We start from the raw sequence: 20600 nt of genomic DNA on the forward strand, positions 1-20600 counted from the left end.
CAAACAAACAAACACACACACACACACACACACAGTCAGGCCCTTTCCAAGATCTTGAATAATTCCATTAAGATATAAGTAGATATATTTTCCTAATATATATCTGCCTTCCAATCTCTGATTATTCATATCTTTCTGATTATTCATATCTTTCTTTTGTTTTGTGTTTGTCTATTTTTCTTTCCATCTGTTGACGTGGGTCTTGATGTTTTTTCTCTGATTGTTCCCATCTTTCTTTCTGTTCGTCCGTCTGTCTTTGTATGTGTGAAGCTCTGAAGACCTGCGGATGGAGAGAGAGAAACTGCTGAGGGCTCTGTTAATTAACTTAACTCAAAGCACTAATTTCACTGTTACACAGTATATGAACCTGAACAAACCTCTATGCTATAAGAGCTGTTTTAGCATTATGCTAATACCACACAGCAGTGTTTAAAGCGGTAACAGCAACATTTCTATGTTTATTGGCTTGTTCTGTTCATAGCATGGCATTGGCACTGTATAATCTGGTTAACTTTTAATAATTCTTTAAACTTTCCCAGTGTTTTATAATCTATGGTTTCCTGAAGTTAAGGGGGAGGAGTTTATTTAAACTAGTCAGCCTTCCCTTAAAACTGTCAATGTATAAACCTACTGTATGTTCGGAATAGAATAGAATACTACTATACTACGCACTGTTTCTGTAGTATGCAGTATTTATACTGTGCACAGTATGCAAAATACCGGGATGAATGTATGGTATACTGCAGAACACTCCCGGGACACTATATCCCACAATGCAATGCGTTCAAACGTCTGCGACGTGCGAATGTGACGTGAACTCGTTTTCTCATTCATTACTTAATTGAACAGCTCAAATGACATGTTTGCATATTTTGAACATTTTTGAAAAATAGAACATTTTAAAAATTGGATTAAAATATATTTTTATTTCTGAAGCAATTAGCGCCACTTAAGCTGAAAGCATAATGGGGTCATGCAACTATTGTACTACTGTTTAAAACGTGCCCATATATTGTACTGCATCATATTCTATTTTTAGACAGTGTATATATAGTGTGTATTTCGCAGTATGCAAATCGGTATTTTATTCTGAACATGTGCTTAAATGTCTTGCAAAGTTAAAGGTTTCTAATATATATTTTGTGCAGAATTTTAATGCTATCCATAATATACATTTTCATATAAAACTGCAGTTTTATACAACAACCTCCTTTATCTCTCTTGTAAACTAAAAACAAAGACATTTTCCGGAAGTGCGATGAGTAGAGATCAAGTTTTGATGCTTACATTGCCCACTAGAGGGTATTAAATATGCATTTCAAGTTTGCCTTCTAGAAGTAGATCTGGAGCAACAAAATTAAATGTAAACTTTTTATTTTCTTGTTTACAACTTGATTATCATAAGGGAGAGCAACTCCAGTGTTAATATTTTGATATGACAACACTTACTGAAATAAAATCTATTTAATGTAGCTCAATCACTTCTCACTTTTTTTTAGGTGTGTAAATGCAAATATGTATATAATGAGTCAGTCAATCAATCCCTCAGAAACGTTGTTAAATTTTCCTTTATTTTAAATTATTATAAAATATCAAAATAAAATAATACTTTCTCCAAACAGCCAAATTCTTGATTTCTCTTTTCTACATATGTTTATGAATTAATATGATGGTAACAGATTGGAACATGAAAGAGTAGTGCTTTTACTTAACTACTGCCTGTTGGCATGTGTGGGTACTAGTATAAATCACACGGACTATTTCACTGTCATACACTTTACTCCTACTTCTCATAAAAGCCTAAACATGCAAATTACTCCTAGTATTTTTTTTTTTTTTAAAGCACAGAATATAATAAATGAGGCACATTGGCATAAACAAAAAGGAGGGTACTAATGGGATACAGCTGCAGGTAACAAATAAACCTGTTCACATTCCAGGAGATGCACACAAACACTCTCCTTAATACACAGACAATGGGTGAAATTACACCTGTGTGCATTACAGCAGGCCCGAAACACTCTCTGAGTGCAGTATGGTTACATCATCTACTACACATGTACACAACAACAAGCACATTTATCTATAGAATTTTGTACATTGATTGGTACGGACAATACATATTTTTCTTAGGCATGACACAGATACACAGATATAAAGCACAAAGTTGTTCCTGATTCTGTTTCTGAGCTATTTTTGGCGAAATGACTTAGAAGAACTACATGTTGCAGACATCCACGAACTACACTGTGCGTGGTCTAAGAATTTGGCGAATCTTGTAAACATGTTAGAACAGCTAGCTCTATGAACTTCATGCAAATTAAAACCTTCAAAGAAAAAAAAAAGGCTTGAGTATGTCTCTACGCATTTACACATACTCATGGTAGAGTCACAGTGGAGGCACTGACACACACACACACTTTTTCTGGTCCTTTGGCTTAAATTTATGGTATCAGTGAAAGTTTGCCTCTGACTCGGCAGGTTTAATGTTTAAACCCTGGTTTGAAAAGCTATTTCCTGAGAGAACATCATTGCATGTGCATGGACACGAACATACAAACTTATAAACTCACACAACAAACCTTTTGAGTAGAATATTAGCTCTAATGCTTAAAAAACAATGTGCAATATACATTAAATGTCAAAATACATAGAATTCTTTTTAAAATTCTTATATAAATAGCATAAATGGCATAAACTGCTTTGTATTGAGGGGTTTGCCGAATCCACCGCAAGGGTGTGGCCTGGTCAATAGTTTGGCTTAAAGCAACTGCAAGTCAAGATAGGCTCCACCTCCTAGAGTCTGGTCTCCAATAGGCTGCTTGGCTGACAGCATAGAAGGCAGAGTTACCAAAGTGTCGCTGTTGCCGGGCTAAAGGAGACAGAAAGAAATTACATTTACTCAAGAAACATGCTTATGCCTCATTATTTGTAACAAGCCCCACCTCAAATGAGTGACAGCTCTCCTACTGACTAACTAGCAAACTGCCTGAGGCGAATGTACAGCCTGCATGGTAAAGACGCACATTGTGGGTGTGCATGGCAGGAGTCACAGCTGTTTTTAGTATGGGTTCATCATTAGCCCATTAGGCAGCCTAATAGAACGTTTCACTCCTGTGGTGTTGATTATTTAGTGTAATATTCTGTATAATGCATAATACTATCAAGTACATACTATAGCAATAATTACTGCAGTTTTAATATAGCAAAAGATATTTTGAACACACATATACTTTGGGTGAAACCCTTCACACCCTTAACTCAAAGCAAGAATGTTAAGAAGACTGACACACCCAGTTTATTCAGAATGCAGAGGGTCTCCTTCCCTTATTAAAAATTAAATATAAAATGTATTATTTATAGTAATTATACATACACACACACACACACACACACACACACACACATACATATATATATATATATATATATACACACACAGCTTTATTTTTTTCCCCTGTAGATTAAAATGTGTCCTGTTTAATTTCATGTTTTCTGAGTAAAAAATCAGAAAACAATTTATTTTTACCATGATTTAAAAAAGAATGTCATTCATTGTAATAATAATATACCAAAAAAATCTTATCAGGCAGGTTTCATTTTTACATAAATATTTCTGTTATGCTGAATGACGATGGAACATTATATCACCATATTTTGACATTTTATTTTCACAAAAGATATTTGAAACTAAGTTTACTTGCATTTAATATGCTTTCTTTGTATAAAAAAAAAAAATCACTTTTGTAAATTTCATTTGATGCGGACACCAAAATGGGACGCCTCGTCTTTGACCCATATACATATTTGTTTAAATGTATTTTAAATTTTTAATATGTACAGTGGGTATAGAAAATAATCACCCCCTTTAAAATAACCACATATTGTTGCTTTGCAGCCTGAAATGAAGACGAACACAGTTTTTGTTTTATCCGGCTGTATTTACTCAGTAAAACCTAGAACATCCAAGTGAAAGATAAAACACCAACATGTCAGAAAAAAAGTTGGAAAAAGGATCACCCCCTTGTGTCAGTATTTTGTTGAACCACCTTTTGCTTTATTTACAGCCTTTAGTTTGTTGGGATAGGTCTCTACTAACTTTGCACATCTGGACTTTGCAATATTAACCCACTCTTCTTTGCAGAACTGCTCAAATTCAGTTAAATTTGATGGTGACCGTTTGTGGACTGGGGTTTAAGTCTGGGCTCTGACTAGGCCATGCAAGGACATTCAGCTTTTCTCCTTCAACCACTGTGTGCTCAGTTTTGCTGTGTGCTTTGGGTCATTGTCATGTTGGAAGGTAAACCTTCTTCCCATTGACAAATGTCTGGCAGAGGGCAGCAGATTTTCCTCAAGAATTTGATATTTTGCCCCATCCATTTTTCCTTCTATCCTGACAAGTGCTCCAGCCCCTGCTGCAGAGAAAACCCCCATAACAGGATATTACCATCTCCATGCTTTACTGTAGGAATGCTGTTATTTGGATGGTGAGCTGTATTGGATTTCCGCCAGACATCGCGTTTGGTGTTGAGGCCAAATAATTGAATTTTAGTCTAATCTGCTTCAGAATCTTCAAGTTGCGTTTTGGCAAAGCTCGGTCATGACTGCATGTGGCCTTTCTTGAGGAGTGGCTTTTTTCTTGCACCCCTCCCATACAAGCCACATTTGTGGAGGATTTGTGATTCTCCAGTTTCCTCCTGACTCTTTCATCCAGTTTGGAGCGACGGCCTGATCCAGGGAGGGTCTTGTGTTGTACCAAATACCTTCCACTTCTTAATAATAGACTTCACTGTGCTTCTAGGCATTGATAAAGCTTTTGAAAAAAAATTTGTATCCATCTCCTGACTTGTGCCTGTCCACAACTTTCTCCCGGTGATCTTTTGACAGTGCCTTGCCACCCATAGTTGATCGTTTGCTTCAGTTGCACTACCTACCAAGGACTGAAATGTTCCAGGAAAGCTCTTTTCATGCTGAGCTAATCAAAATGACCACAGCTGATCACAGTTGAAAGTCAAATGGCTTTGTGTGCCATTGAGAAGGTGATTAGCTACACCTGATTGAATTTACAAATAATTTTTATGAGGGGGGTGATCCTTTTTCCAACTCAGTGATTCTGAATGTTTTCTTTTCTTTTTTTTTGACATGTTGGTGTTTTATATTTCACTTGGATGTTATAAGTTGCACTGAGTAAATACAGCTGGATAAAACCTGTGTCCGCCTTCATTTCAGGCTGCAAAGCACACACACACATATATATATATTTGTGCAATATGAAAGTATTCCTTGCGTGTATTATTATTTATGTATGAAGATTACTTTTGTCTGATCTAGAATACTAACACTGGGCTCCTACAGCAATGGAACGGAAAACCAGTAGTCAAGTTAGAGCAGGCCAATGCACTGCACCTTAGCTCGGTGTGTGTGTGTGTGTGTGTGTGTGTGTGTTTGAGGGAATTCAGACCAGAGGAACCTGTTTAGCTCATCGAGTGGGTGTGACAATGCAACTATGCGGTCCTGTTACTCAAACCCACTACAGCATCTAAATCTTCAATGCTGAGCACCGCAGGGCAAAGACACACCTTAATGTTCCCTACAATCCAGCCCTGCCTATAAACACACACACTGAGTTTCTGATGAGGAACAAACTAGGACTTGTATTTGGATCAGTGGCACTCAATAACATTGTGAAACTGGTTGCTAATATATTTAAATTCTACAGAGGCCAGCAGTGAACTGTAAATTATTTAGTTAATTTCTATTTTGTAGGAAGTCAACTAAAATAATGAGAGAAATGGCATGAAAGAAGAGTCTCTTCCTAACTCACATTGATATTATAATACAGTCATGGGTATATTTTAAACTCACCTGATATCCATGTACCATGCTGAGGATTTCTTTAATCCCGCTATTATAAGCATGGGAAGGGGCGTGGCCTTGCATTCGTATCAGTGCTGTGGGTGGGGCTGAGAGGACTGAGCCTGCTGAAGGGGTGTGGCCAGCAGGGAAGTAGCTGATATTAGGGGGGGAGCCAGGTGGGCTGTTAGTATGAAAACAGACATGGATCAAATTTATGAAAAACTAAAACAAAAAAGGTAAATAAGTCAAAACATTCATATATATGTATTTTGTGTGTGTGTGTGTGTGTGTGTGTGTGTATATATATATACACTGACACACACATACGCATTACGCACACACACACACACACACACACACACACACACACCACTCGCACAGAGAGAGAGAGATATCAGAGATCCCGCTGCGCACACAGAAATGTTCAGGAGTAGGCCAACATAAACTTGTCAACGCTGCCCCGCGACTTTTATTATAAAACCACTTAGATACTGGATCAATGCATTTTAGTCCTCAGCAACGAGGAGGTTAAATTTCTGTTTAAGTAACTAAACTCACAACTTCAATGTTTGTAGAGAGAGACGCACAGACGCAGGTAATTCACACACACAACTGTCATCTTTCTCTCTCTCGATCAAACGATCGATAATTTATTCAAATAAATGCTATAATTCATTCAAATAAATGTGATCTAACAGCACTATTTCATCTCTGTGTATGATTTGAAGCGGGCAGAATGCTAGAGCTAACGAGCCGTAACTGACGAAAATAACCGTCATTTTTACCCATTCGGTCAAAATCAAATATTGCGCTGCAAAGAGCAATACTAGTTTTAACTGGTCTATAACTTGGCAAATGACCATGGAATAAGCGGGATAATCAACGGCTTGACGTGCATTAAAGGCAAACTGTTGACTATCCCTTAAATATATTAAATATATGAATATTATATATGACATATATATTTTTAAATATAAATTCAATATAATCAAACAATATACAAGTTTAATTTATTCTTTTATTTATATTTAAACATTTATTTTTCTTCCATTGGTCAAACAAATAATCCCACCCCAATCAAACGTCATCGTTTTGGAGTGATAGTTTACTCTACAAATCTTCTCTACGTTTTTGTAGCCTTCCCAAAGCTAGATAATATTTCTGTCTTTAAATCTCACATACACAATCAGTACCTGAACCAGTTCTTCCACTATGCATTATAGCACATTATAGCTGTGTTAAAGGACCTGGGTGTGACACACTCTCTGTGTTGTGTGTTACCCTTATTAACACACCCAGTCCTGGTTGTGCAAGTCCTTCTTAGAGACAAAGCCTTTAGAGTTTCATTGGAGCAGCTCATCAAAAAAAAAAGCCCACAAAACACCCTCAAACACAACAGATTACACAAAGGTTGAATGTAAATATTCACATTTTGTGAAACCTCTCAGTTAACATAAGACAGCTACTGGTGAGTATTCTGACATATATAAGAGTTCTGACATCATTGGCTTATTGGTTGTGTCCAAAACAGAAGGAAGGCTCCTCTTAATGAAACTGGTTCAGACAGGTTTTCAAGGCATCACATCACAACTAATGATCTAGAACAAATTCAAGTGAACTTTAGATAACTAAGCAAATATTTAAAGACTACAGTGCTTATTTCTTGGTAGAACGGCAATTATAAAATTCCAATAGACATTCATTAATTCATTTTTTTCCCCTATCAACCACTCCTTCACATGCCATTTGTATCATTTCACACACACAGCATTATAGCATATTAAAGGCGGTGCCTTGGAACCATTTATGCATCTATGATGCCTTCATTCCTCAGTAAACTACCTAAGTTTTGGACACAGACGCTGACTTGGATTAATATGTACACTATAGAGTATTAGACAACTCAAAGATAAATGGTATTCAATCATCATCCTCTGTGAATGAAACTGCAGCTAACTATTGCTCTTACACTGCATATGTATATGTGCATGGTTTATCTTGGACTGAAAAACAACATTAACAGATATAACTCTTACCTGGGATAATAGGTGGTGTAGTTCATGTACAGTGGGTTACTGGCAGGGTAGAAGGCCGTCGTTGGTGCCAGGGGCCGGGGACTCAGCAGAAACTGGGAGGGGTAGATAGCTGCTGACTTCACAGGTAGCACTGCTCCGGCAGGAAGGACCGCTCCGGCAGGAAGAACAGCCGTCCCATGAGGAAATGTGTATGATGGCGGGGACAAACCTGAAATGGGGGAGGTGGGACATTGAGGAATTATTGAGTAAAAAAACAACCTTGAAGTGTCCGCTTATGGCAACTAGATGTGACAGTAGTGTGAATCTTGTCAAGGAAATTACTGACAAAATTGTTTTTTTTTTGTTCGTTTGTTTTTGATTCTGTCATTGACAATGGAGATTAAAAAGATGCACAATGGTGATAACTAAAATGTTTTTTTATAAAATATATGGCTGATGAAAATATGATACTGCAAGATATTAAAAATGCACTAACAAAGTTCTTAGAAGAATAAAATGTTGAAATAATCCAACTATAGTGTGTAATCTATATACCTCAGCAAACCTCCAAAGGGCCCGCAGTATGACTAAAAATTATGTAAAGTAATGCAGTATATTAATACTCCCAGTTTCCATTAACTAAAAAGTTTGAATCACACAAGCTGTCATAATTACAGCAGAAATACTGGAAATATTGTGTCCTGTATGGAGCAGGGGGTGGGCTTTCGAATATTGTGTTGAATGGCAGGGTCAAAAAGGTTGAGAGCCACAGTTTTATGCTATTTTAGTGAGAATAAAATGAACTAAATAGATATTTTCATACTTTTTATATTATTTTAATACATTTTATTCTCACTAAAATGCCTTAACATTTTTCTTGACAAAATTTTGTGTACACCATTTTATTGCGAATACAGTGGACTAAAATTAATGAATGTGACATGATGAAATATTGATTTTACATAATTACTAATAAAATAAAAACTAGCGATTGTTCAAAGTATTTTCGATAACTAATTAAAGGGTGTGGTCCTGACTGAAACTAAGCCAGTTACAATGAAGGCTTTACACCTTTAAACCCCTTTCAAGTCCTGTTCATTGTTTGTCATCAGAGGCTCATGCAGTCATCCCATCAAACAAACAATGAACAATGTAGTGCAAATCAATGGTGTAGTCACCAGCAGTAGCCACCTCAAAAGCCCAACCTAAATACAACCTCTCACATTATGAACCTGCGTATAAATGAGTTCAGGCATGTCTCATATATATCATGTGAATGTTGTGTGTCTTGTTATATTAAATCTTCCAAAATATTTGCTCACGAAGTTGGAAAAACACCATTTTTTTTTACAATAAAGGATTTCTATTAAAATATCTATGCTAAACTTTATCTCACACTCAAAGCATGCAGCAAACCTTAACCCAAAACTCTCAATATCTGCCATTATAATTAAGCTAGTCAGGTATGTTCCTCCATCCTTCAACACATATCAGTACACAGCCACAGGCGTTCAGATGCCTTTAACCGGACTCATCCTGTGGCGTGCCGAGGCTTTTACATGCTGCTGTTGGTTGTTAGGACAGCAAAGTTATGGAGCTGACTATCTAAAACTGAAGAAAGAAAGAAATCTACACTAAATCAAACAGAAAGTGCCTTTCCAAGTACAACAAAGTGCATATGGTGACATTATGATGTGGATTCAAATTTTGTGCACATTTAGATTTAGAAAGATTGCACTAAATCACCCCAAATCAAAGCCCTCCATTCCCCCGCTGTGGAAAAGCATCTGACAAACTCAGATCTGAATTGAATTAAAAAAAAACATTCACCCAACCAGATTCCTACCGCTCCTGATGCCCATTCCTGCCAAGGCAGGAAATGTGGACAGGACACCCACCATGAATGAATAAGTGAATGAATGAGAGAAAGGGGAAAAAACAGGAAGGCGTGAAGCGCCACCTACCCGCACACACAGCTGAGAGAAGCAGACCCAGAGCCCAGCGGCACTTACGTCGTAACTTACATGGTGGCGGCGAGAGGCCGCTCCTGTTGAGCGTCCCCCCCATCAGCACGATGTTCATCTCCTGAGCGGAGCACGCAAACACCTCCACGTAACGCTCCTTCATGCTGCGCTTGTGGCAGTGCTGGGCCGCCAGGAACGCCCGGTCAGCTGAACGCATCTGGATAAAAGCATCACCCGACGGACGACCCTGATCAAACACACGTTAACAAATGCTGAATTCATAAACTCACTTTTGAAAAAGAATAAAACAAGCACACTTAACAAGAGAGCAGGATGCGTTTCTGCTTCAAATGCTTTAAAGTACTGAACGTGTCTCACTGTTTTTTTTTTCATAATGAGGATATTTTAATTATTCTTATTTTAAATCTGGAACCCAGTTCTAAAATACTAATGGTTTCCTGCACTACTTATTCACTAGAGCCAGTGGCGGATTAAGACTCTTTGGTGCCCCTGGGCAAGGACACCTAGAGTGATAATTTAGATTAAAATTTGTTTTTGCAAAATTTTATATTAATAAACTGTTCTGATAACAAGGCTACAAAAATCCTTACAAAATCAGGTTACCACGTTTTACAGTGTACTCTGAAATTATTATATAATTATTGTATTATTATATAATTTATATCATATATTATGATATAAATTATTTATAACTTGTGAACCCACCTCTTACAGGTGTAATCTGTTCTAAGATGTGATATAAATCTGAACTGTAGGCAGCAAATTGAAACATTTTATAACTAGTGAAGCCAACTGTTACAGGTATAATAATAATCCAATCTGTTAATCACTTCAGACTCTATGGAAAAAAAGAAAGAGTGGATAATCTTTTTAGAGTCATTGTTGTCCTCAGCTCATTTTTCATTCATTTATATTTAATTTACAAAAACTTTTTCTAATGTTTTACTCCCTTGTGTAAAAAGGGTGTTTTCAGAAATGCAACAATGAGTGCATGGTCTTGTTTGCAATTACATATACAGTGCTTAACAAATTTATTAGGCCACCACCCAATAGGTTTGTGCCACAGCTGCCCTAAACTAAGTAGGTGATTACCAAAATTACCATTGTTATGTTTCTGTAATGGTTAATCCACCAGTATGTGTAAGATCTTTAGTCACAGTAGTGTTTCTAATGCTAAAATATAATTATTGTTGGGATTGAATGATTCTAAGATAGATTGCACAAAAGTTTAATTTAAAAACAAGTCTTTGGGAACAACTAGAAACTATTTGGAAGTCAGTAACAACAGAGACTGTGGAAAAGTGCATAAAAATTATGCCAGCAAGAATGAAAGCTTTTATCAAGGCCAAAGGAGGCCATACAAATTAAAAATAAAATGGCCAATTTATAATTTTTGGTTTATTAGATTTTGGTTATTATGTGTGAATAAAGACTATTTAGTTTAATAGTTTAGTTTGTTATTTGCCCAATGATAACACAATTTTTAGTTGTAAACAAGTTTTTGACGGGCGGTCTAATACATTTGTTAAGCACTGTATATAGCTACATATAGTTTTGTGAGGATTTGAACTGAAAATAAAACTTGCAAACTCACTTGTTTACACTTTGCCCCTTTCTTGATTGCCAATGGCTGCAAAGTACAACGTGAAAGCGCAAGGCTGACGCTCCGTAGCGGATTCACACATCCATGAGCGAGGCATTTCAGTTGAAGAGACGGGAGTTGCGCGACAGCATGCTTCTAGAATCTGTTTGAGTAATATATGGCCGTCGAAACGAAAGCGCACGGGTTCACGCAGTAGGCTAGCCTATGTGTGAATCTGGCGATAGATCTCGCATCCACTGTTTCACGCATGAGAGAGGAAAAAAAACAACCTTTTAACAAAACTTTCAGAGAACTTAGTACGTACTGATGAAAGGGGAGCCTATGTATAGGCCACGGCTAGATAGACGTTTGAGAATACATCGCTTGTTTTACCGCAGAACATTTATTTGCGTGGTGCCCCCCTGTACGTGGTGCCCCTGGGCACTTGCCCAATTGCCCATGTGGTTAATCCGCCTATGATTAGAGCTGCATTACTGAATCTACAGCGGCAAGCAGACGGTGTAAACTATGTAGTTTAATTTCAGAACAACTAGAGACTTTTATGAACCAGTTCTTTTTAATTAATCAAAAACAGTGCAACCGCTGTAGTTCAACTCCTTAAAGGTCCCATGGCATGAAAATTTCACTTTATGAGATTTTTTAACATTAATATGAGTTCCCCTAGCCTGCCTATGGTCCCCCAGTGGCTAGAAATGGCGATAGGTGTAAACCGAGCCCTGGGTATCCTGCTTCTCCTTTGAGAAAATGAAAGCACAGATGGCCCAATCTGGAATCTTCCCTTTATGTCGTCATACGGGGAAAGGTTACCTCCCCTTTCTCTGCTTTGCCCGCCCAGAGAATTTGGCCCGCCCATGAGAAAATGAGCTACTACCGTGCGAGGCGAGCGCAATATTTTTTTTTCCTCGAGAGACATCATGGCTTGCAAACGAGCGAAGCATGGCAGTTGCCCCGCCTCTCTCCTCCTCATTAGCATTTAAAGCTACAGACACAGAAATGGCACGTCCTAAGGAAAGCTCATTGTGGGACTGGCTCGTAGTGGCTGAAATTCTGCACCAAGGCTGAATTTCGGGAAAGAGACTTCAGATAGAGTACTAGGGACCACTTAGGCCTATATAAAAGCATCCAAAAAGCAGCATGTCATGGGACCTTTAAACAAATGAGTCTTGTGGGTTCTTTAAATCAAAAGCATACAGTGCGAAACAGCCCAATTGTTCTACAGTCCAATACCTGAATGAACTGTTTATTTTAAGGAAAAAACTGAAATACAAATAGCTATACAACTACAATCAGTGTAGTTACTGACTGATTGTTCATATGACAATGTGTAGTTAAAGATTTTGTAAAAATAAATAAATTAAATATATTACTTTTGTTTGTTTAGTGTTGTTGTGTAAAAAGACCTTTTGCATGAATTGTTTTAAATCATATCATCATTTGCCAATGAAATTACTTTTTCTCCCCAAAATATTTCTTCCTTAAAAAGTACTGCATTACCATTTAAATGTTTGGGGTTAGTAAGGTAAATTTTTTTTTAAATAAATTAATACTTTTATTCAGCAAGTATGCATTCAAAAAGTGACAGTAAAGACTTCTACACTGTTACATATTCTATATTAAATAAATGATGTTCCTTTCAACTTTCTATTCATCAAAGAAATCCTGAAAAATATTTTATAGTTTCTACAAAAATATTAAGCAGTACACCTGTTTTACAACATTGATAATCATAAGAAATGTTTCTTGAGAACCAAATCAGCATATAAGAATAAAGTAGGAATAAAGTATGTTTCTAAATATATTAAATCATATTCAATATTTTAAAGTATTGCTGTTTTTACTGTATTTTTTATCAAATAAATGCATCCTTGGTGAGCATAAGAGAATTATTTCAAAAACATTAAAAAAAAACCCATCAACCTCAAACTTCTGAACGGTACTGTAAAATAATCTTTAATGGAACCATTAAGAGGAATCAGAGTCATTAAATTCTTTCTCTGTGTCTAGCTGAAAATATGCAAGCCAGCTTTTTAGAAATGAGGTTTGCGTGGAAACATTTCAATAGTCTATCCTATTCTCAAGTTCTCTTCAGCGTGCTTTGAGATATTGTACGGACCAAGGCATGACAGAAACACATTGTAAAAGAATGAAGAAACACAAGTCCTGACAAAAGCTGTGATTAATCACCCTTTTTTTATGGAGCAGTTGAGCCAATGGAGGAAAAATCCCCAACAGAACACATTCTGAACTGCATAGGTGTGTTTATTTTATTGGATGAACTTCATGAATACTAGTTCATATGTATATAAGTGGGTCTGAGATCCTTACCTGCAGGTTAAGCACCATATGCACTCCATGTGGCTTGATGTCAGCAGTGTATTCCCCCAAGAAAACCAATATGTCCTGGATGGTGGCATCGTACGGCAGACCCCTCAATCTCACGCAGTCCCGCACACCTGTCACTGCTGCCGTTGGGGGCATGAATGTGGGGGGTGGCACAACAGACAGGATGGGGGATGGGGCCACGGGAATCAAGGGGGCCGATGAGTATCTGTTCAGTACCTGACACACAAATGCTGGAGTTGAATGACTGGCAATGCACATCATCTTCTGCCTGTTTATAGCTCCAGGTGTGGAGATGATGGATGAACTGCGCTCTACCTGGAGGTACTGATACTGTTTGCCACCATGCAAACACAAGTTTGGTGTGTCTGTATCCTCAAATGCCCTAATATATGGAGACAACTCGCCCACAAATATAAAACTTGTTGGTTTTATATTTGTTGGAACTTTACCAGATCCAAGTCTACCAAACCATCAGTCAAAGCATCACTTTAGGGTTAGCATAGAAAATCCACAGCAGTTTTTTTTCTTTGTTTCTTTAAATTTGATTGTTTAATGTTTATCATGTAATATTACCCATTCAACTTGTAATTAAATCTTCTCAATGACTGGTCCAATCTATCTGTACTTTGGTAGAGCTAGACAGATAATTAGTTTGACCGATATATTTTACCAGTATTCATCTTTTTCCCATAATTAGTTCATAGGTAAAATAAGTTACTTAATGCATATTTTGCATTTATTCTGAAGTGAAAAAAAAAACATGATTCCACGATAACCATTAGACAGCCCAAAACTAAGATGATAATAAATCTGCAATAATTTTGATAGTAAAACAACTCTCGTTTGCGTAATACAGTCATAATTATAAATAAATCTTTATAAAACAATATATTTATTATGCATGTTATGTTCATTGTTGTAGCCTATTGATTATGTACTCATTGTGTTTAAAAAGTAGAAATAAAACAATTATAAATCAGTTCTGCATATTGGTCATTAAACACTTATAAAAAAAATGCACTGGTTATAAAAAAAAAACATAAAAAAAAAAAAAAGCTGTTTTGTTCACAGTTGTACCAGGTACATGGGCAACACAGGTTGGTGTTTGTTGTGTGAGGGATTCAGTTGGCTTTGTTTCCTTTTATGTCAGACATAAGTTCAGTCTTCTGGTATTATTGATGTGGTGATTCAATTGTAAGTATTCTGTTTATTAAAGAACCCAACAACCAGCCAACTATTAATATAAGGCACGATGGGATTCTCTTTGCCGAAATGACACACTCTTGTAGCACCAAAACCCCCTTGCTGGTGATCAAACACACATGATGTCTGCTCAAAAACAGGTTAAAGTGAGTTCAACTGCCTGCTATATGGTTGAGTAGCCTTGGTTTGATATATATGACGACAGCTAAATATTAACACAAAGGAATTCCAAATAATTCTACAAAATTAGTAACAATGAAATGTTAAAGGTTTTTACACTGAAGAGCAGGAAGACTAAGAGAGAGATTTTATGACAGCTTTAAAAAGCTAATCTTTTACAGATTGCCGAGCTGAGTGTTTGTTCAGCCAACCGGGTCGTTCAGACGGAGTACATGCTTGTACACACACTTACACACCCAAACACCTCACGTTTTACTTGGCCTGCCGAGTCTGTCTAAACCAACTAAAATAGACTTCACACAACTAATGATTTCAAATCAAATAGGAAATGCTGCTCTCACCTGTTGCACCTCAGCTGCAGTGCTTTTGAACAGCTCTATGTACCTCTTGCCCAGGATGTCCTTGTGTTTTTTCAGTGCATTCTGAGCATGTTCCTCACATGAGAACAGCACGAACGCGTCCCCAGTGGGCCTGCCATCAGGAAAACGTACAAACAGAATGCCTTCGCTGTCGTCTGTCACAGGACATGCCGGGGAGAAGAACTGCAGCACCTGCTCTGCGGTGGCGGTGAACGGAAGTCCACGCATGCGCACGATAACCTGATTCTCCCTCGACAGAAATTTGGCAACTTCATTAGAGGTACCTGCCAGTCAGACATTGACACATGAGCCACTCAACGTGAAGCTAAGAATACACAAAACATACTCAAACCAATGCAAATAACACTGACAGAACACAAACTCCAGAAATCAGATGATATACACAATTTATGTTACAACTGCATTCATACAATAACTAGAAAAAATTACACAAGCTCTTGGTGCATAAAGCTCTTGGTGCATAAAGAAGATCTGTAAAGTTGCAAAGACTAAAGTCTCAAATCCAATGGGTTTCATGTTTATGTCTCGTCGCTCCGGCCGGACACGGCATCAACAGTATGTGAGGGGCGTAACATTTCCGTCTCACGCTTGAGGTATTCGGCCAATCACAACGCACTGGATAGCTGGCCAATCACAGCACACCTCGCTTTTTCAGACCGATGAGCTTTGTAAAAATCGACACGTTTCAAAAAGGCGGGGCATAGAGGAGAAACAATAATGTACAGTATGTGGAAAATAATGTGTTTTTTTTACTTTAAACCGCATAAACACATTTCATTACACCAAATACACAAAATAATGTTCTTTTTAGCAGCATCATATGACCCCCTTAAGAAATTAAGTTTGGGAATCTACACTGGTCACAACGGACCATTTTTTCAAATGGAACTGGTACTGAATACGAATAGATTATTCATGGAATTTAATTAATTATGGAACTAGTTCTCAGTTCCCAACCCTATCCACATACAAACCCAAATATCACATGAATGCAAACTCAAGCACAACATTTTTTATTTTTACCTCCTGCTATCTTTAAAAAGTCTTCACCTGTTGCCTTGTAAACCTGCAAAACAAAATAATGTATGTAAATAATTTACATACCATTCCACTACAATTAAAAAAAGTTATTGTAACTGGACTTTTGTTCATTAGGGCACTAAATGTAACTTCATTTACCGAAACAGATTACTGAAAATTATATTTATATAACTTATATGATATATTTATATATCACTATACTTAGTCTAATATTATACTTACTATAATAGCTTTATGAATGTGTGTGTACCTCAATGTATCTGGTGCCCATGTGATGCTTGTGTCTTTGCAGGGCCAAATCCCTGTGCTCTTCACAATCAAACCGCACTAGTGCCTCTCCATTCCTCCTGCCCTGAGCATTCAGACACAACGCAGCACCTCCTCTACACACACATACACAGACATTCATTCATGCACAGACTGAATGATGATCATTTATTAATAAGTGCTGCCTGTGGGTGGTTTGAAGGTTATGTGTGCATACTTGGCAATGTTGAGACCCCTGAAGAATCGGGCGATATCCTGGTCTGAAGACTGCCATGGAAGACCCCGAGCTCTGATCACTGTGTTATCATCCACCCTCTCCATCTTACTGCTATACACATACATACATGCTATTTAAATAATGTGTCACAACAACTTATGCTAGTAGCAAGGAAAAAATGTATATAAAAATGTATAAATATATGTTACTACTCAGACAAGCTTTAAAGAAATTCACATAGGATTCAGCAGGAGATTTCTGTGACCTGCATGATTTCCAGCAAATGTGCTCTGGCTAGAATGATGTGTGACATTGTAAAGACGTTTTTCATTAAATAAATATTTCTGAATAAAAATAAAAACTTCAAAATATCTCAATAGATAAAATTACTGTAACGTTTGTTTACCAGGGAGCAAACGTAAGTGGTTCTTAACATCTATTACATGTTCATTAGTGAACAGGACACAATTTAATTCACAGCATGAACTTTTCATTAATATATTAGAAAAAAGAAACAAAACTCTATATTAAAATACTCCAGAATAAAAATGCTCTATAATACTTATAGCTCCAGCACCATAAATTGTCATGTAAACTTTTAAACTAAACATATGACATGATATCTCCAATTTCCATTTATGAGTAATCTTATAGAAATTGCACTCACAAATAGTAATCTCTATGTTTTAGATAACAGACGTGTAATAAAAATGTATAATCATTATAGAAAATCCTATGACTTTTCTGTGATTTTATAAATTTCACTGACTTTTCCAGACCTTAAAAATTCAGTTTAAAATTCCTTGATATTTACAGCGTTTTCAAAAATTGAAAAAAAAGCAAATGCAGGTAACTCTTATAATATGGTGGATGTCAACAGTTGCTAAGGTATTACTGGTCATTAACATTAAAGTGGAGCTTAGCAAAAAAAAATAAAAATCAACTGAACACAGTTGCAAACATAATGTTTGATAGTTTAAATAAGAAACAGCTATTACCAAGTGCCAGTCTCAAACTTGTCATTCACTTTTTCAGGGAATGAGAACTGGTGGCCTATGAAGACGAATAAAACAAGTTCATAACAAAAACACTTATGAATATTATATTTATATTCAGACAATAATATGTAAGTTGTAAGGACTTACAGACAGGCTCCGAGACGAGTGCTAAAACAATTTCTGACATCTGCTGAACCATGTGAGCAGTGAAAGCATGAAGAGAAGAATTTACAACCACATTCAGGTCTGATTGCAACCGCAGTCAAGGAATACAGCATCTGGGTTTAGTGTTACTGGTGATAATTACCAGCTAATGACACAGTAAAGATGCAAAGAACAACTAGGGTAGGGTTTATAAATGCAAAAGGAGCGTTGAAACACAGCAGTCTTCCATAAAGGCACAACAGAAACATGAAGGGAGTGAATGCATTTTGATTAAACTTTCTTACTGTGTAGAGGGCTGTGCTAATGCATTATGTGTTTGACTCTGTGTGTGTGTATAAGACGTTACAGCGTAGGTGTGGCAGGTTAAGCTTGTTGGCTAAACACTCTTGGCTTTCTCTTGCTGGCTCAATTGAGCCCACACTATTGTGAGTCTATTTGCATTCCAAAACCTTGGGATCCTGCAGCCAACACCCTGTTGCCTATCGTTCTCTCACATACACACTCAAATGCAACATCCTCACACTGGTTGTCAGAGAATTATGAACCAATATGTGTATTAATATACTCTAATCCATTTAAGATTTACAAAAAATACACAAAAGATAATATTCGACATGTCTTTTAAGGATACAGTCAGCCATGACCTGAAGATTCAAGTCTTTCAGTTCCCCTTCTGATGGGAATTTTTTCTTGAACTCTTTCCGCAGGTCAAAGAACGAGAAAAAACACTCAGGCAACAAAATATTCTGAAAAGCACAAAAAGTAAGCAGTCAAGACAACACATTTACACTTACAAATTATTTAACTAAACTTAAGATATTTTCACAAATATCGCCCACTCAGCTGCAGTATTTAGAGTTTGATACCTTGCTGGACGCTTCAGGATGGAGGACTTGACGAATGTGCAGCTGTCCATCCGTACAGAGGTAGAAGGTGTTTCCTGCACCTGCGTCCACTTCTGCACATAACCTCTGATTCAACTGCACACACATGGACTCTCTGAGTAAATGCCACTTTTATGTGGCCTTTGATACACACTCACAAGGTTGCTCACGCAAATATCAATCCACAAGCTGTTAAATAATGTCTTTAATAGTGTGTAAAGATTTAGAAAATAACATCCTTATGTATTTTGAACCAAAAGTTCTAAAAACAGACACACTAAAAGATAAATACCATCCTGTCAGAACAGATTATATGAGAATATGAGAAAGATAACCTGTTCGATGGCCTCCTCAAGCGGTTCAGCTTCTGTCAAGGCCTCCTCGGTGAGTCCACTCACCTCCTGACACTCCTCAGAGAGCTCAATGTGATCCGGTTTGACTAGCAATTCATTTACCTGACCAGCCTAAATGTAGAAAGCAGAGGAATTCTCACTTCCAACATATACATTTACATAGGCAAATAAATAAAATGGATGGATGAATTGATAAATAGCAGGGGAAAAGTAGATGGATTTAGATTGATAGAGCCTTCGATTTGACTTTGACTAATTTTTGTTTAAATATCTGCCATATCTGCTCTCTCTCATCTCCAATAGATAGATAGATAGATAGATAGATAGATGAAATTGAATAAATAAATACATTTTAATATTTGACCTTAGACTTAGTAATTTTTTCTTAAAAAAAAAAATCTGACATAAATGTAAAACTCACTCTCCGTCTAACCTCCACCAGAATTACTACACACGCGCGCACGCACCATCATGGGGAAATATGAAATTACCTTTTTAGTCGCTAAATCCACAACTTGCCAAACCAACTGTACAATTTCCTTCTCATCTGATCCCAATTGGTCCCCACTTGCGCCAGATGTGGTGGTGAAAAAAAGCACCAGATAATCTGGATTAACCGTCATTTTTAAGAAGGAAAAAAAATCTATTGTCACACCACCCCGACAGCAAAAGCAAAACCCTAGAGATCAACTCCAGGTGACAGAAAAGCGAAGAGCCCAGTGACCCCACACCTACGGACAGATTAGTGCCGGGTTCGGACTCGCCTTGATGTGTCTCGTGGCCTTTTAATTGCGTGAGAATCGATGCATACAAGTCCGAAACCCTTGACTCTGCTCCGCAATGGCTGCTTGGATCGCGCTGGTTTTGTGTGCGCCCTACCTGGCCACCGCCCACGTGACACAGGTAATAGATACCTGCCCAAACGAAAGCCCTCCTACTGCTGCAGAGAAACAAGGACGTGGCATGGTATGCAGAAAACGCGCTGGTGCTACATGATGTGAGGGAATTCAGGGTCTGTTTATTACACGTTTACACAGTCTACTAATAAAATAACCCAGCGTTAACCCCTGCTCAACTGCCATCAAACGCGAACAGGACGTAAAATGACGC

The 20600-nt window shown here is 37.3% G+C and overlaps 2 protein-coding genes across 3 annotated transcripts in view; one reads left to right on the forward strand and one right to left on the reverse strand.

Annotated features, from left to right (window-relative positions):
• Nucleotides 1-502, forward strand: part of LOC107657605 (band 4.1-like protein 4B) — a 25866-nt gene extending 25364 nt beyond the window's left edge. The window contains exons 23-24 of the mRNA XM_016445759.1: nt 271-349; nt 482-502. Of these exons, the coding sequence (XP_016301245.1) occupies nt 271-349; nt 482-502 (100 nt within the window). The remainder of the gene's footprint in view (nt 1-270; nt 350-481) is intronic.
• A 1583-nt stretch (nt 503-2085) lies between these two features.
• Nucleotides 2086-20353, reverse strand: LOC107657715 (epithelial splicing regulatory protein 1-like). 2 transcript variants are annotated; one of them, XM_016445938.1, is made up of 15 exons: nt 19982-20353; nt 19473-19601; nt 19120-19233; nt 18885-18999; nt 18236-18334; nt 18089-18143; nt 17091-17201; nt 16857-16989; nt 16589-16631; nt 15527-15828; nt 13785-14018; nt 9896-10082; nt 7893-8100; nt 5866-6037; nt 2086-2872 (listed from the first exon to the last, which is right to left on the reverse strand). In XM_016445938.1, exons 1-15 carry the CDS (start codon nt 20111-20113, stop codon nt 2762-2764), a joined length of 2145 nt encoding a protein of 714 aa, XP_016301424.1. In that variant the 5' UTR covers nt 20114-20353; the 3' UTR covers nt 2086-2761. The 2 variants fall into 2 exon arrangements, with proteins under 2 accessions (XP_016301424.1, XP_016301423.1); XM_016445937.1 differs by having other exon boundaries at nt 9884-10082.
• Between the last annotated feature and the right edge of the window lie 247 nt (nt 20354-20600).

The sequence above is a fragment of the Sinocyclocheilus anshuiensis genome, unplaced genomic scaffold (genome assembly GCF_001515605.1).
Source record: "Sinocyclocheilus anshuiensis isolate Anshui unplaced genomic scaffold, SAMN03320099.WGS_v1.1 scaffold43, whole genome shotgun sequence".
NCBI lineage: Eukaryota > Metazoa > Chordata > Actinopteri > Cypriniformes > Cyprinidae > Sinocyclocheilus > Sinocyclocheilus anshuiensis.